The 16,018-nt window shown below is 43.0% G+C and overlaps 1 protein-coding gene across 4 annotated transcripts in view; it reads right to left on the bottom strand.

The window, feature by feature from the left end:
- NIPAL3 (NIPA like domain containing 3) overlaps positions 1-12,862 on the bottom strand; it is a 29,389-nt gene extending 16,527 nt beyond the window's left edge. For 2 of the 4 annotated variants that reach the window (XM_061597061.1, XM_061597064.1), the window contains exons 1-2: positions 12,702-12,861; positions 2,544-2,824 (exon numbers count right to left, since the gene is read on the bottom strand). In XM_061597061.1, the coding sequence (XP_061453045.1) occupies positions 2,544-2,636 (93 nt within the window). In that variant the 5' untranslated portion in view covers positions 2,637-2,824; positions 12,702-12,861. Of the gene's footprint in view, positions 1-2,543; positions 2,825-12,701 lie in introns of all 4 variants that reach the window. The other 2 variants (XM_061597063.1, XM_061597062.1) reach the window with 2 other exon arrangements.
- Between the last annotated feature and the right edge of the window lie 3,156 nt (positions 12,863-16,018).

Here is a 16,018-nt window from a genome sequence, read left to right as displayed (position 1 = left end):
GCTACCCGTGCCTATGCTGGAATACTGGTACAATTTTCATCAGGCAAAAATTTTTTACGCGTGCCTAGAGGATGGGAACACACTGCATGCTGGGATGCCTGTCACATGAGTAGCTGCAGCTAGCGCTGAACTCTTGTGATTTTCTGGGTTCCCAAGCTTGCAAACGGATTATTTCTGGAATCATTTATCACGGAAATGAGCACTGAAATTCCACTAGATTTCCAGAACTAGCTTTACATCATGTGAAAGATCAGATAAAATGCACAAATTACCAGGTAAGAAATAATCAGAATAACGGAATAAAGGGCAATGTGAAAGCAGCCTACGAAGGACTGTACAGGATTGTGCTGTTTTATGTGCATATCAGATTGCAGCCTTTGGGTGGCTTCAATGTTGTATTCGAACATATTTAAATTCTGCCCAGGCAGTTTACAGCATCATCACAACACTGTGCCAAAGGGCCACAAATTCAGCCACCAACCACAGCGCCGGGGACTTTCCTTTCCCACAATACCTTTCCAGCAAATCACAGAGAAGTGGAGGGGGAAAGAGGTCTTTCACTTGATGCCGGGTTTTTCTCCATCCAACCCCAACCTCTGCCTTCTCAATCATCCAACATTTTTCCAAGCTGGCGACTGAGGCCACGTTGCCTTATTTTTCTTCCCCCCCCCCAACTTATGTGCAAAAGAATAGCATTGTTTAAACAAAAATTTGTATTTGTATTTCAGCTGTATTGTACCAGTGAAAATACAAATAATCACACTTCTGGGTTGTTGTTTTTTAATGAAACTTACTGGTAGAACAAACTGAGCATGCTCGGTTGCCAAGTAACCAGAGGGAGTGGAAATGTTAAATTAGAAGGGGTGCTCATTAAGAAACTGCATGACTGATCCTTCCCCTCAGTGTGAATAGAAAACACCGTGTTTGCAGCTGGCATTGAGTCCTTACTGTGGATGGTGCAAATAGAAAACAGAGGTAAAAACAGCGTCTTTAGTACGAAATAGTTCTCTAATGTAGGATAAACCTGTAATGTGGCAACTTCACTGTGTAGTTTTAGGCAAATGCTGAAGACACACCTCTTTACACTGGCCTTTGACACCTGAGACATGTATTTTTAGGACCTATCTGGGGATTTTAGGTTGTTTTTAATGTCATATTTTAAAACTGTTGTAACCCACCCTGGGACCTTTGGGCAAAGGATGGTTAATAAATGATTATAATAACCACAACAATTGCATTTTTACTGCTGCTTTCTTTCTTATGTTGCATTGTATTGTTTTAGAATTTGCATTCCACAGAACTGCATTCCCCAAAATGCAAATTGTAATTTAATAAAATGCAATTTAAGAAAGAAAAGAAGCTATAAAAATGCAATTAACTATCAAAATTTAATGTGGATATGCTGTGGACCACCTGGATGAAGCTTGCAGACCACTGGTGGCCCATGGACCACAGTTTGAGTGCCCCTGGTTTAGACAGTACTGAGCTAGATGGACCAACGGTCTGACGCTGTACAAGGCAGCTTCCTAAGTTCCTGCGCGCCGCGTTGCACTGTAGCTTTGATGTGCAGCAAGACAAACAGGTTCAACAGCTTCCACCTGAGCTCATAACTGCTGTATCCAACAAAAGCACCAAGGAAAACACCGAGAATGGAATAACAACGGCAGCCCAACTGGCAACTACTCCGGCTCCCATAAATGGAAGTATAGCAGGTTCTGCTGGTTTCTTAGCCCGCTTGATTTTGCAGGTCAAAGCAGAGGCAAATGCCTCCCTCCCTGCGAGGATCCTTCTACTCATTTCCAGGCAGTCCATGAGTGTGAGGCAGTAGTGACAACCCAATGCAGGAGACTAAGCCCAATCAGGCTCCCACCATTTCTAAAAACACTGCATCAAATTTTTATTTATTAATTATTTATTTATTTAAAATCTTTCTATACCGCCCTTCTACCCTACAACAGGGCACTCAGGGCGGCTACAATCGCACGCATATATAATAAAATACACAATAAAAACACAAAACATTACAGTAAATTAAAATGCATAAAATACTATTAAAATACATAAAATGCATTATGCATACACATACAAACAAACATACATGTATATATGTGCAGACACATACAAGAAAGTGAGAATAAAAGAACTTAAAAGATAAAAATAAAAAACACTTAAAACAGTGTTTTAAAGGGCCAAGGGAATCAAAGTGGCTTAGTAGTCAGAGCCGTGAGCGAAAACTAGGGCTGAGCTAAGATGAGGGACAGCCAGGTTAAAGTCCTCATTCCGCTATGAAGTTCCCTGGGTGGCCCATGGAGGGCATGCTGAGCCTACCCCACAAGGTTGTCATGACATTAAAAGAGGGAAGAGGTGGAAAGAACCTGGTTTGCCACTTTGAGCTCCTTTGAGGAAGGACATCACAAAAGCCCTTTTGGATCAGGACAAAGGGGCATCTAGTTCAGCATCCTGTTCTCACAGTAGCCAACCAGGTACTTTCACATTTGTCCTGCATCACTTGGGGAAAAAACGAGAATGGAAAATAACTTCACCTTGTAAGAGAAGGAGTCCTCATGAGTCACCCGCGGGACGGCCTCTGTCGCAAGTGGCTGGAGCTGCAGGACAGGGCCGCTTGCTCTTTCCATGGTGGTTTATTTATGCATTCCCTTCCCAGGTAGTTCAACTGCGGTTTTCACCGTAGCACCGATTTAAACCAACTGGGGAACAACGGGATCCACCTTGCTTCACCTTTCCATATTGCCGCCACGGAGCTACAGATTGGCCACGATCTGGTGGGACCCAGGTCTCGTCTGTTGCCGTTCCGCTTCCTATACTAAAACAAAGAAACACAACAGGGTGGGTGGGTGGGAGAGAGAGAGACTTTGCTCCAGAAACAGCCATTGATGACCAGATGTTTGTGATAAGCATTTGTTTCCTGGCCATCGTGAAGAGAGCGCTGACGTAGATCAGAAGCCGAACATGAGCTAGCGAGTACCCTGCTGAAATTCTCACCTCAGCCACGAACATGCACTCAATTTGGGGCTTCCCTCAAGAATAGTTCGGAAGCTGCAGCTGGTGCAGAACAGGTTGCTGAGTGGTACAGTAGGGCCCCACTCACACAGCGGGTGATGTTCCGGACCCCCGCTGTAAAGTGAAAACCGCTGTAAAGCAAAACTCATTGACTAGAATGGCGCGTGATGCCCAAAAACCGCCGTAAAAGCAGAACAAGCGCCATATGAGTGGGGCTTTAGTCTAATTGTGTCTAATTGAGAGCGCTGTATTAGCGAATTGCTGTAGAGCAAAGCGCCGTAAAGCAGGCCCCTACTGTACATATTATACCTGTGCTGAGGAAACTGCACTCACTTCTGTTCAGCTGCTAGCTATGTTCAAGGTCTTGTTAAGAACATGGGAAGAGGCAGCTGGGTCAGGCCAAAGGCCCATCGAGTGCAGCATCCTGCTCTCACAGTGGTTGACCAGATGCCCGAAAGAGCGCTCTCCCCTCCTGTAGTTTCCAACCGCTAGTACCTCCTTACTAACCTATAAAGCTCTTAACAACTTTGAACCAGGTTATCTGAAAGACTGCCTACCCCTGTGCAATCATCTGGGGACATTTTACTCTTGGCACTGCACCCTACCGAAGGTCATGGGGTGAAGACCCCAAATGGGCATTTTCTGCCCTTACCCCCTGCGCTCTGGGATGCCCTTTCCTCAGCAAAGCATCATCTATCGGCTGCTTCAGATATCATGTGAAGGCATGTATTTTTGCCCAGGCTGTCCCAGAACCATAAGATTGGGTCCTATTATTTCCAAATACCCTTTTTTACAATACTATTTTAATGATACAGTTTTATTGTTTTTATGCTATTTTCATATGCCGCTTAGGGATTTAGTATGCTTTTAATTAAATAAATAAACAAACCATCCCTTAGCCAGCCACCATGCCCTGTCTCAGCCTCCTATATTCAATAATGGGATAACAGCAGACTCTCTGACAAAGTTGATGCAAAGTATGCTAAGATAACATCCTTGGTAAGCCATCTTGGAAGAGTGAACATCCTTTAAAAGAGGGTATTAAATACATTTTCATTCATGGATTTGAAATACATGAAGTGCTTTCAAAGCTTGATTGAGATGTGCCATTACTTCAAATACCGATAGACTGGTTTTTCCATTGCAGTCTCCAAAGAGCTCATAAGAACAGCATTAAGAACTAAAACTTTACTAGGGACTGAGCTTTTAGCATGGCAGGCCCTGCCCTGCGGAACTCCCTGCCAGCAAAGGCTTGGCAGGAACCATCCCTGTCTACTTTCAGATGGCTACGGAAAACTGTGTTATTCAGACAGGCTTTTCAAATGTGAGGTTGTATTCAACGCTTTTTAATAATAATAATAATAATTTAATTTTTAGGCCACCTATCTGGCCGAAGCCACTCTAGGCGGCGTACATAACAAATTCAATAAAATACAATAATACAGTAATTACAGTAAATACAATAAAATGCAAATAATCAACAGTGACAAATAGCAGCAAATGTAATACATAGCAACGGGCATTGAGTATATAATTAGCCCATCCCAATAGTCCCAAAGGCCTGACCAGCCAAGTTTTTAAGGCTCGGCGGAAGGCATCCAGGGAAGGGGCATGTCGAAGATCGAACGGGAGGGAATTCCAGAGAGTGGGGGCCGCCACCGAAAAAGCCCTCTCTCTAGTCCCCACCAACCTAGCCACTTTTGTTGGTGGGATTGAGAGAAGGCCCTGCGTGGCTGATCTTGTCGGGCGGCATAGTTGGTGACGCTGGAGGCGCTCCTTCAGATAAACCGGACCGAAAACGTATAGGGATTTAAAGGTTAACACCAACACCTTGAATTGGGCCCGGAAAACTACTGGAAGCCAGTGTAGATTAAATAATACTGGTGTAAAATTGTTTGTGTGTTTGCTGCCCTGGCCTTCTTTAGAAGGATATAGATTTAACAAATGTCTATTAATTTCAATGGGTTTTTTTCAGATTAGGACGAACACTGGATAAAACCCATGAATTATTGTTTCCTCAACCGGCTTTTACTGATGCTTTTAGCAAAGTTGCTTTCATATGTTGTACCCTGCCTTGCTATATTTTTTATGAAAAGTATGTCGATGAATAAAAGAAAAAACTATTCATTTTTTGGGAGCGGGGGAGGAATAAACAGTGATGGTGTTTCAGGTCACGGTAAGCCAAGGCTTGTAGTTTGTTGTTCCCAGCTTGAGAAAAATCAGAGCAAAATGGGAGAGATCCATCAACGTGCACACACACCCACACCCCACTTGTTCATGATACGTCATGCTGTGCAAACAGGGCACTGGAACAGCACAAGCAGCAGCAACACTCAATAAAGCAATCAATTAAACAATTAAAGTCACTAAATAAGCAGATCAGCTGGTATAATATTCAGTTAAAAACCAGAGAAGAGTTTAACTTGACACTGGAAAGTTAGTAACAAAAGATGCCTCCCGAGACTGATTTAGTTACTGAAGTTAGTCAGTGTTGTGGTGCTGGGTGAGGCCTAGCACAGGACAAGCTCAGATGTTTTACTGTTTAACAGTTATTAAACAAAGAAGCTCTATTTTAAAATAAAAAACAAAAGATGTGTCCCTAAACTGGGGGGGGGGCACTGCAAAGGTAAAATGCCACTCCTTAAAAGGTCCTTTCCCCCAGTTGCCTAAACCTGCAAAAGGGCATCCGAACCAGACCTGAAGGACCAGGAAAATGCTTTAAAAAATCTACAATCTCAGTGCACCAAGATGACCTGCGGCAGTGATGGAGCCTAAGAACATCAGAAGAGCCTGCTGGATCAGGCCAGTGGCCCATCTAGTCCTGCATCCTGTTCTCACAGTGGCCAAACCAGATGCCCATGGGAAGCCCAGAAGCAGGACCTGAGCGCAAGAGCACCCTCCCCTCCTGTGGCTTCCGGCAACTGGCTTTCATATTGCCTCTGACTAGGGTGGCGGAGCACAGCCATCATGGCTAGTAACCATTGATAGCCTTCTCCTCCGTGAATTTGTCTAATCCTCTTTTAAAGCCATCCACGTTGGTGGCCATCACTGCCTCTCGTGGGAGCAACCTCCATAGTTCAGCTATGCCCTGTGTGAAGAAGTCCTTTCTTTTGTCTGTCCTGAATCTTCCAACATTCAGCTTCATTGAATTTCCACGAGTTCCAGTGTTGTGAGAAAGGGAGAAAAACTTTTCTCTATCTACTTTTTCCATGCCATGCGCAATTTTATACACTTCTATCATGTCGCCTCTGACTCACCTTTTCTCTAAACTAAAAAGCCCCAAAGGCTGCAACCTTTCCTCCTAGGGGAGTCGCTCCATCCTCTTGATCGTTCTGATTGCCCTTTTCTGAACCTTTTCCAACTCTAGAATATAACTCTACAATAGGCCTCTCCACTTACAATGCTTAGAAGGCAGGACTGTGTGCCCCACTGGTGGGCCTTACACCAGCTTCTTCCCTCCCCAAAAAGGAGCATGAAGGTTGGGGGACAATATTGCAAAAACATAACCACTGCCTGCCCCAATGGCTTTGAAATACCTCAGTCAGGTTCTGGAATTTCCTCCCAAGAGGGACCCGTCTGGTTGTCTCACTATATGATCTCTGGCAAACTGCAAACACAGGCATTTTGTGCTGCAGAAGTTGTTATTTTAAAAACACTGCATTGCTATTTTAACTATTGCTTTTTAAAAAGTTTTATTTGCAACCTACCTGGGAGATCCTAGGATCAAAAGATGGGATTTTACTGGTCACTGAAAATCAACATCTCGCAAGGTAGACCAGTATTATTTTACCTGCTTAGTTGTGTTTATATATGTTTGTAGTTTGAACACAAATTGCAATGGCTAGTGGCTGATGCAAGTATTTACCTATCTAGATTGATCAGTGTTGTTGTTGTTATGTGCTTCAAGTCGACTACGACTTATGGTGACCCTATGAATCAGTGACCTCCAACAGCATCTGTCATGAACCACCCTGTTCAGATCTTGTAAGTTCAGGTCTGTGGCTTCCTTTATGGAATCAATCCATCTCTTGTTTGGCTTCCTCTTTTTCTACCCCCTTCTGTTTTTCCCAAAATTATTGTCTTCTCTAGTGAATCATGTCTTCTCATTATGTTTCCAAAGTATGATAACCTCAGTTTCATCATTTTAGCTTCTAGTGACAGTTCTGGTTTAATTTGTTCTAACACCCAATTATTTGTCTTTTTCACAGTCCGTGGTATGCACAATGCTCTCCTCCAACACCGCATTTCAAATGAGTTGATCTTTTCTTATCTGCTTTTTTAACTGTCCAACTGAGGAAGAACTGAGGCTGGGAGACAGTACTCTGCCTTAGGCCGCTAATGTGGCAGGATTTGAAAGGCAGGATTTCAAATGGATTTCCAAATTCATAGCTCAGGTGTGTTTTTTTTCTCTTTAGCAAGTGTACACCACCAAAAAAACAGCTGCAGCTCAGTGGTAGAGCACCTGCTTTGCATGCATAAAGGGCCACATCTGCACCACACATTTAAAGCACTCTTATACCACTTTAAATAGTCACAGTTTCTCTCAAAGAATCCTGGGAAGTGTAATTTATTAAGGGTGCTGAGAGTTGTTAGGAGACCCCTCTTCCCCTCACAGAGCTTCAATTCCCAAAATTCCCTGGGAGGAGGGGATGATTGTTAATTGTAGCTCTGTGAGGGGAAGAGGGGACTCCTAACAACTCTCAGCCCCCTTAACAAGCTACAGTTCCTAGGATTCTTTGGGGGAAAGATAGCACTTTAGATGTCTGGTGCAGAAGTGGCCAAAGTCCCATGTTCAATCCCTAGAATCTCCAGGTAAGGCTGTGGATGTCCCCTGTCTGCAACCATGGAGCTGCCTCTAGTCAGTAGAGACAATACTGAGCCAGATGGACCATTTGTCTGACTTGGTATGAGGCAGGTTCCTATGATATTCAGAAGCAAGCACCAATGAGTTCAGCGGAGCTTATTGCCATGCAAACATCTATAGTCATGCTGATTCTAACAATGCTCCTGCTTGGTATAAGGCAGCTTCCTATGTGTTGCATCCAACACAGTCATCTAGCTTATGCAAGGACGTCCACTTGTGCAATGGAACAGAGGTGGCTAGTGGCTCCATGACAGTGTGGCAGTGGAATCCGCTCCAGGTTTTAGTCCAAACTTTCAAGGAGCTGTCTAAGGTGCAAGCTCCTTGAAAGTTCGGAATAAAACCTGGAGCGGATTCCACTGCTGCACTGACACGGAGCCACCAGCCACTACTGCAGTGGAACTTTCCCTCCCTTTCTTTCCCCTGTGCAACCCCCCAAAAAACTCTTCTGAGGATTCCCCTAACCCTCCAGAGCAAATCTGGGCAGGCGAGGGGAGAGAAGGGGGAGAGGAAATTCTGTTGTGCAAGCGTAAGTCCTGGCATGAATGGAACCACTTTGTTGGCGATAACCCTATGCTCCTAACACTGTCAACACCTTGCCACTCAAAGCCTGGATCTTGCCACTTGATAACATAGGCTGCGATAGATACTGCTATTCCCACAGTAAACACACTATGACCACTCTCAACATCTGTTCTACCCTTGCTGCCTTACAATCCCAGTAAGTATGGAGTGCTCTCTAAGGTGCCTCATTAATTAAAACAGGCTACGCTAAAGCCTGCATACGATGCTACAGAGCTGCAACTGTACCAGTTGTAAGAGTACAAGCAACTTACACATACCTACTGGAGTCTGCGCAGAGATAATTGCAATGGCAGCAATCCATGGTTTAGACATGAACATCAATCGCTGAGAGTTCTAGGTCCAAATCATACAAATTTCACAGGATGCCCTTGTAAACGTTTCAAGGTTTGGGGAGGGGGGGCGTCGCTCAATGGTTTGCACATGCTTTGCATATAGAAAGCACCAGGCTCTCTCCTTGGCAGCTAGGTCAGGTAGCAGGTGATGGGCAAAGCCCTTCCCTGAGATCCTGGAGAACCACTGTAAAGCAGCAGTCACTACTGGTCTAGAAGATGGACCAAGTGTCTGACTCACAGGCGGTTTTGTATTCATTCATATTTTCATCCATTAAGCCTGGTCCCAGCATTCTAGGCCCCCAATGCCATACTGACTCAGTCTTTTCTGTGTCAGAGTCTGCGTACACAGCGTTCATTTAAAGCATATCCCCATCCAAAGAATCCTGGGAACTGTAGTTTACCCTTCACAAATCTACTTAACAATCTACAACATCCTTAACAATCTAGTTTCCAGGATGCATTTTTTTTGGGGGGGAGGTGCTTTAAATGAATGGTGTGGACGCAGTCTGAGTCCTGTTTTAAATGGCCCAAGGTGGAAAAGATCTACTGGCAGAAATAATGTGTCGGGGAATCAAAGGACTGAAGAGACCATGGCAAGTAGCAATGTGGGTTTCCCAGAAAATTTTGAACTGAAAAATTTTCCTATTCAAATTGGCATAATTTGCATCGGTTAGTTTTCAGTTTGCATTGGAAACATTTCTAACACTCTAGGGCAGGGGTGGGGAGCCTGTGACCCTCCAGATGTTGCTGGACTCCAACTCCCATCAGCCCCAGCCAGCATGGCTATAGGCCAGGGATGATGGGAGCTGTAGTTCAGCAACATCTGGAAGGCCACATGTTCTCTAACCTGTCATCTATAGGGAGTCATCTAATTTAACATTTATTTTATTTGTATTTAGCAAACAAGGAGTGCTCCCACGTGCCTTAAAAACTGTGAAACTGCCAAGCTCGCCTAATATTGTATTTGCAATAGGCATCCATTTTTTGATACTAATGCACTTACGAAATAGAAAATTCTCGACTGTAAAACTTGCCGCCCCATATCACCAATCGCAAGTCAAATCTGGGAGCTAAAAGCTTCACACAGTCTAATGCAGCCTTTCCCAACCAGTGTGCCTCCAGATGTTGTTGGACCACAATTCCCATCTTTCTTGACCATTGGCAATGCTGGCTGAGGCTGATGGGAGTTGTGGTCCAACAACATCTGGAGGCACACTGGTTGGGAAAGGTTGGTCTAATGTGTTTATTTTAACATCATCCATTAAATAATTTTAAATATATACATTAAATGCCCAGATGCTCTTAAATCACCCCTGTAACTTTGCACTTCATTCAGACCATGGTATTTCCGATCTCTATGTATGGATGTGAAAGTTGGACAGTGAAAAAAGCTGATAAGAGAAAAATCAACTCATTTGAAATGTGGTGTTGGAGAAGAGCTTTGCGGATACCATGGACTGCAAAAAAGACCAATAATTGGGTGTTAGAACAAATTAAACCAGAACTATCACTAGAAGCTAAAATGATGAAACGGAGGTTATCATACTTTGGACACATAATGAGAAGACATGATTCATTAGAAAAGATAATAATGCTTGGAAAAACAGAAGGAAATAGAAAAAGAGGAAGGCCAAAGAAGAGATGGATTGATTCCATAAAGGAAGCCACAGACCTGAACTTACAAGATCTGAACAGGGTGGTTGACGACAGATGCTCTTGGAGGTCACTGATTCATAGGGTCGCCATAAGTCGTAGTCGACTTGGAGGCACATAACAACAACAACAAAACTTTGCACTCATTGGCTGGAATTACTGGAATATGGGAGGAGAGTCACTACTAGCACTACTACTGCTGCTGCTGCTGCTGCTACTACTACTACTACTACTACTAGCAGCAGCAGCACATATTGCCTAAAATAACAGGTGGAATATTGTTTGTGTGCTTTACCTTACCTCTCAATAAATAAAAGGGCTAGTGAATTACCTAAAAAAAATCAGGGAAGATACCAATGTATATTTTTTTGGGGGGGGGAGAGGCTAGGTCTCTGCAGCTTCTTCCCCCAGAGGCAGCTATCTTACTGGAAACACCAACACAGTATGATTCCTTATCAACTGTCTAGCCCTGGTTCTACTCTACATATCTGCAAGCAAATAATTGTTTTAGTCATCGATCCAAGTTCACATCAAGACGGCTGCCACTACGTCTTTCTCCCACAGACTAATCTTTTAGGAATGTATGGATTCTCATCTCAGTGCTTCAGCCAAAAGCACAAAACTTAAAATATTTTTATAAACCCAGGGTTCTAAGTACAGGGATCCCATCCAGCTATAAATAAAAGTTTACTTCTTTGCGCTACATAACATACCAAATTTGAGCCTCCCACTGCTGTTGCGGCAACTCTTCTGTTATGGGGCTTAGGGAAAGCAAATCAGTGATCCGCACCACCAACTCTTTTCAGCACAATTATCTGTGCTTTTTAATTATAAAAAATAATAATTATAGACCATCCCTCATATAGACTATCAGGGCAGTGTACAACAAAATGTACAAGTGCAAAAAACATAAAATACTACAGATACAATACAGAATAATCATAAAAGTGACTGACTGATCTTAAAAAGGTTTAAACAGCTGAACAGTCCTGTCTACATGAAATAAGTCTTCAAGAGACGTCTGAAGGTTAGCAGGAAGAATGCCTGCTGAACCTTGGCCAGAAGAATATTCCACAGCATGGGACCCACAACACTAAATCCTTCACATCTGGTCGGACTTCTGAAACACACAGGGAACAACTAACAGCAGAAGCCCCACTGAATTCAATGGGACCTACCTACCTATGAGAGCCAGTGTGGTGTAGTGGTTAAGGTGGGACTACAACCTGGGAGACCAGGGTTCGAATCCCGACACAGCCATGAAGCTCACTGGGTGACCTTGGGCCAGTCACTGCCTCTCAGCCTCACAGGAAGGCAATGGTAAACCCCCTCTGAATACCACTTACCAGGAAAGCTCTATTCATAGGGTCGCCATAAGTCGGGATGGACTTGAAGGCTGTTCATTTTACCTACCTATTCCCACTTAATAGCATAAACTGGGCACACACAGGATTTGGGGAAGGGCCATGGCTCAGGGGAAGAGCATGTGCTTTGTATGCAAAAGGTCCCAGGTTCAATTTCCAGCATCTCCAAGTAGGATGGGGACAAACCTCAGCCTGAAATGCTGGACAGCTACGGCTAGTTAATATAAATAATACTGAGCAAGAAGGACCAGTTCTTGGCTTGGTAAGTGGTAACTTCCTATGTTCCAGCTATTATGCCTCTGGATCTGGTATTCAATGGCATAGCACTTTCTCACACACCTACTGTCCTCTCTGCTTTAGCCCCACTAAAAATCTAATCTTTTGCTTATGTTCATGCCTGACCACGTCATGCACTGCACCAGGTGAGCTCGGGGCCTCTGGCCCATAGAAGCCACAATCAATCGGCTCCTCTTTCAAAAGGCACCACAAGACCCTTTTGCTGGTTCCTTGCTGCGATAGACTTAACATTGCCACCCCTGTCCTTTATTATGAGAACCTTTCGGTTAGGAAACTTCTCAAAAAGGCAGAATTTAAAACGAGAGAATTAACCAAATTTAATTAAACGCCAGGTTTTCCCATGTTGACTTCCTGGTTGATCTAGAGGAACATTTCAACTTCTCCATTTATGAAAAGCTTTATCAATAAGCAGATGAGAAGTTTATTGACTATTTTGATGATGATGATGATTTAAGCAGCATCTAACAGTAACAGTACAACAGAATTATTAAATAAGATTGCAAACATCATAGGAAAAACACATTTCAATGCTTTTCTAAACCCATGCCAAAATCCGACTTCCTCGACAAAAGCACCCAAAAAGCTCACCTTGCTTACGCTTGCTGCTTAAAGGACGCCCCACAGGGTGATTCTTCGCAAGCGTAACCAGCATGCAAGGCGACCTTTACGCCAAAAACAAACCAACCCTCGGAATGCTTCTCGCTCTCTCCCCCTCCCCAAGCTTGGAAGGCAGGGCTGGGTTTCGCTCCTCAAAAACAAGCATCCGATTTGATCGGGTAGCTGCCACTCACCACCCCGGAAACCTCGCTCAGGCTGGCGGCTGGCTGGCGGGGAGAAGGGCAAGGCAGGCCATTGGCTGGCTAAGTGGCCTCTTTAAGACTACCAGTTAAGCTTGCTTGAAGTGCGCAGAGCTTGTCAGAGATGGGTTAGAGCAGTGCGCTTGTGTTTGTGGGACGGCCCCTAATGGCCACACTTAGGAATTTACGTAGAAGAAATGTATTTATTTATTTATATTGTTATTCTACCCTGCCTATTGCAGCAAAAAGCAACTAAGAAGCTTGTAACAATTTCCACAGAGCAGTTGCAGCAAAACACCCTATAGGAGTCTTATGACATGTGACATAACATTTTATATGAAATGAAATAAAATATGTATAACGGCATCAGATGATTGCACTCTTTAAGTACCTGAAGGGCTGTCACATAGAGGAGGGTACAGATTTGTTCTCTGCTGCCCCAGAGGGTAGGACTAGGTCTAATGGTTTTAAGTTGCAGGAGCGTAGATTCAGATTGGACATTAGAAGGAACTTCTTGACAGTAAGGGCAGTTTGGCAATGGAACCGACTGCCTAGGGAGGTGGTGGGATCCCCTTCACTGGATGTCTTCAAGGAGAGGCTGGACAGCTATCTGCGGGAGATGCTCTAGCTGTGGATTTCCTGCTGTGAGCAGGGGGTTGGACTCGATGGCCTACAAGGCCCCTTCCAACTCTATGATTCTATGAGATGGATTTAGTATATTTGTTGTTGTTTTGTTTGTTATGTGCCTTCAAGTCGATTACGACTTATGGCGACCCTATGAATCAGTGACCTCCAAGAGCATCTGTCATGAACCACCCTGTTCAAATCTTGTAAGTTCAAGTCTGTAGCTTCCTTTATAGAATCAATCCATTTCTTGTTTGGCTTTCCTCTTTTTCTACTCCCTTGTTTTTTCCAGCAGTATTATCTTTTCTAATGAATCATGTCTTCTCATTATGCATCCAACGTATGATAACCTCAGTTTCATCATTTTAGCTTCTAGTGATAGTTCTGGTTTAATTCGTTCTAACACCCAATTATTTGTCTTTTTCGCGGTCCATGGTATGCGCAAAGCTCTCCTCCAACACCACATTTCAAATGAGTTGATTTTTCTCTTATCCACTTTTTTCACTGTCCAGCTTTCACATCCATACACAGAGATCGGGAATACCATGGTCTGAATGATCCTGACTTTAGTGTTCAGTTATACTGTACATATTTGCATATGAGGACCCTTTCTAATTCTCTCATAGCTGCCCTCACCAGTCCTAGCCTTCTTCTAGTTTCTTGACTATTGTCTCCATTTTGGTTAACTACTGTGCCAAGGTATTGATAATCCTTGACAAGTTCAATGTCCTCGTTGTCAACTTTAAAGTTACATAAATCTTCCATTGTCATTACTTTAGTCTTCTTGACGTTCAGCTGTAGTCTTGCTTTTGTGCTTTCCTCTTTAACTTTCCAAAGCAATTGTTTCAAATCATTACTGTTTTCTGCTAGTAGTCTGGTATCATCTGCATATCTTAAATTATTGATTTTTCTCCCTCCAATTTTCACACCTTCATCTTGGTCCAATTCTGCTTTCTGTATGATCTGCATAAAGATTAAACAAATAGGATGATAAAATATACCTCTGTCTCACACCCTTTCACATTGGGAACCAATCGGTTTCTTCATATTCTGTCCTCACAGTTGCCTCTTGTCCAGAGTAAAGGTACAGATGCTACAGAACAAAGTAAAGGACAGTCAGATGCTGTGGCACCCCCATTTCTTTTAATGCATTCCATAGTTTTTCATGATCTACACAGTCAAAGGTTTTGCTGTAATCTATAAAGCACAAGGTGATTTCCTTCTGAAATTCCTTGGTCTGTTCCATTATCCAATGTATGTTTGCAATATGATCTCAGGTACCTCTTCCTTTTCTAAATCTAGCTTAGACATCTGGCATTTCTCAATCCATATATGGTAAAAGTCTTTGTTGTAGAATCTTGAGCATTACTTTACTTGCATGGGATATTAAGGCAATAGTTCGATAATTACTGCATTCCCTGGGATCCCCTTTCTTTGGAATTGGGATATATATCAAATGCTTCCAGTCTGTGGGCCATTGTTTAGTTTTCCGTATTTCTTGACAATTTTTTGTCAAAATTTGGACGGATTCAGTCTCAGTAACTTGTAGGCTCCAGAGCTTGGAAAAGTTACTTTTTTGAACTACAACTCCCATCAGCCCCAGCTAGCATGGCCACTGGATTGGACTGATGGGAGTTGTAGTTCAAAAAAGTAACTTTTCCAAGCTCTGCTTGTAGCAACTCTATTGGTATGCCATCTGTTCCTGCTGATTTGTTTCTTCCAAGTATTTTAAGAGCAGCTTTCACCTCACATTCTAAAATTTCTGGTTCTTCATCATACCGTTCCTCCATGAATGAATCTGTCATCCTTGCATCTCTTTTATATAGTTCTTCAGTGTATTGCTTCCATCTTCCTTTTATTTCATCTCAGTCAGTCAGTGTGTTCCCCTGCTCTTGGTTTACATTGTCCAATAATTTCTCTAATCTTTTGGAATAGGGCTCTTGTTCTACCCTTTTTGTTGTCTTCTATTTCTATACAATAACTATTGTAATAGTTCTCTTTGTCCCTACGTAATAGTCACTGTATTACTGCATTCAGGGTTCTCACCATGTTTCTATCTCCTTTTGCTTTTGCTTTCCTTCTCTCTTTAACCATTTAAAGAGTTTCTTCAGTCATCCATTGAGGTCCTTCTCTCTTTTTAACTAGAGGTATTGTCTTTTTGCATTCTTCCCTGATTATGTCTCTGATTTCAATCCATAGTTCATCTGGTTCTCTATCAACTAAGTTTAAAGCCTCAAATCTGTTCCTTATTTGATCTTTATATTCTTCTGGGATGTTATTTAAGATTATATTTTGACATTATGATTGCTTTGTTGTTCTTCTTTAGCTTTACTCTGATTTTCAATATAACCAGATCATTATCTGTACCGCAGTGTGCTCCTGGTCTTGTTTTCGCAGAAACTTCTCCATCTTCAGCTACCTGTTATGTAATCACTTTGATTCCTATGTTGACCATTTGGTGATGTCCACTTGTACAGTTGTCTT

Source organism: Rhineura floridana, chromosome 15 (assembly GCF_030035675.1).
Source record: "Rhineura floridana isolate rRhiFlo1 chromosome 15, rRhiFlo1.hap2, whole genome shotgun sequence".
In the NCBI taxonomy this organism is placed as follows: Eukaryota; Metazoa; Chordata; class Lepidosauria; order Squamata; family Rhineuridae; genus Rhineura; species Rhineura floridana.
This window is presented reverse-complemented; position numbering and strand designations above follow the sequence as displayed.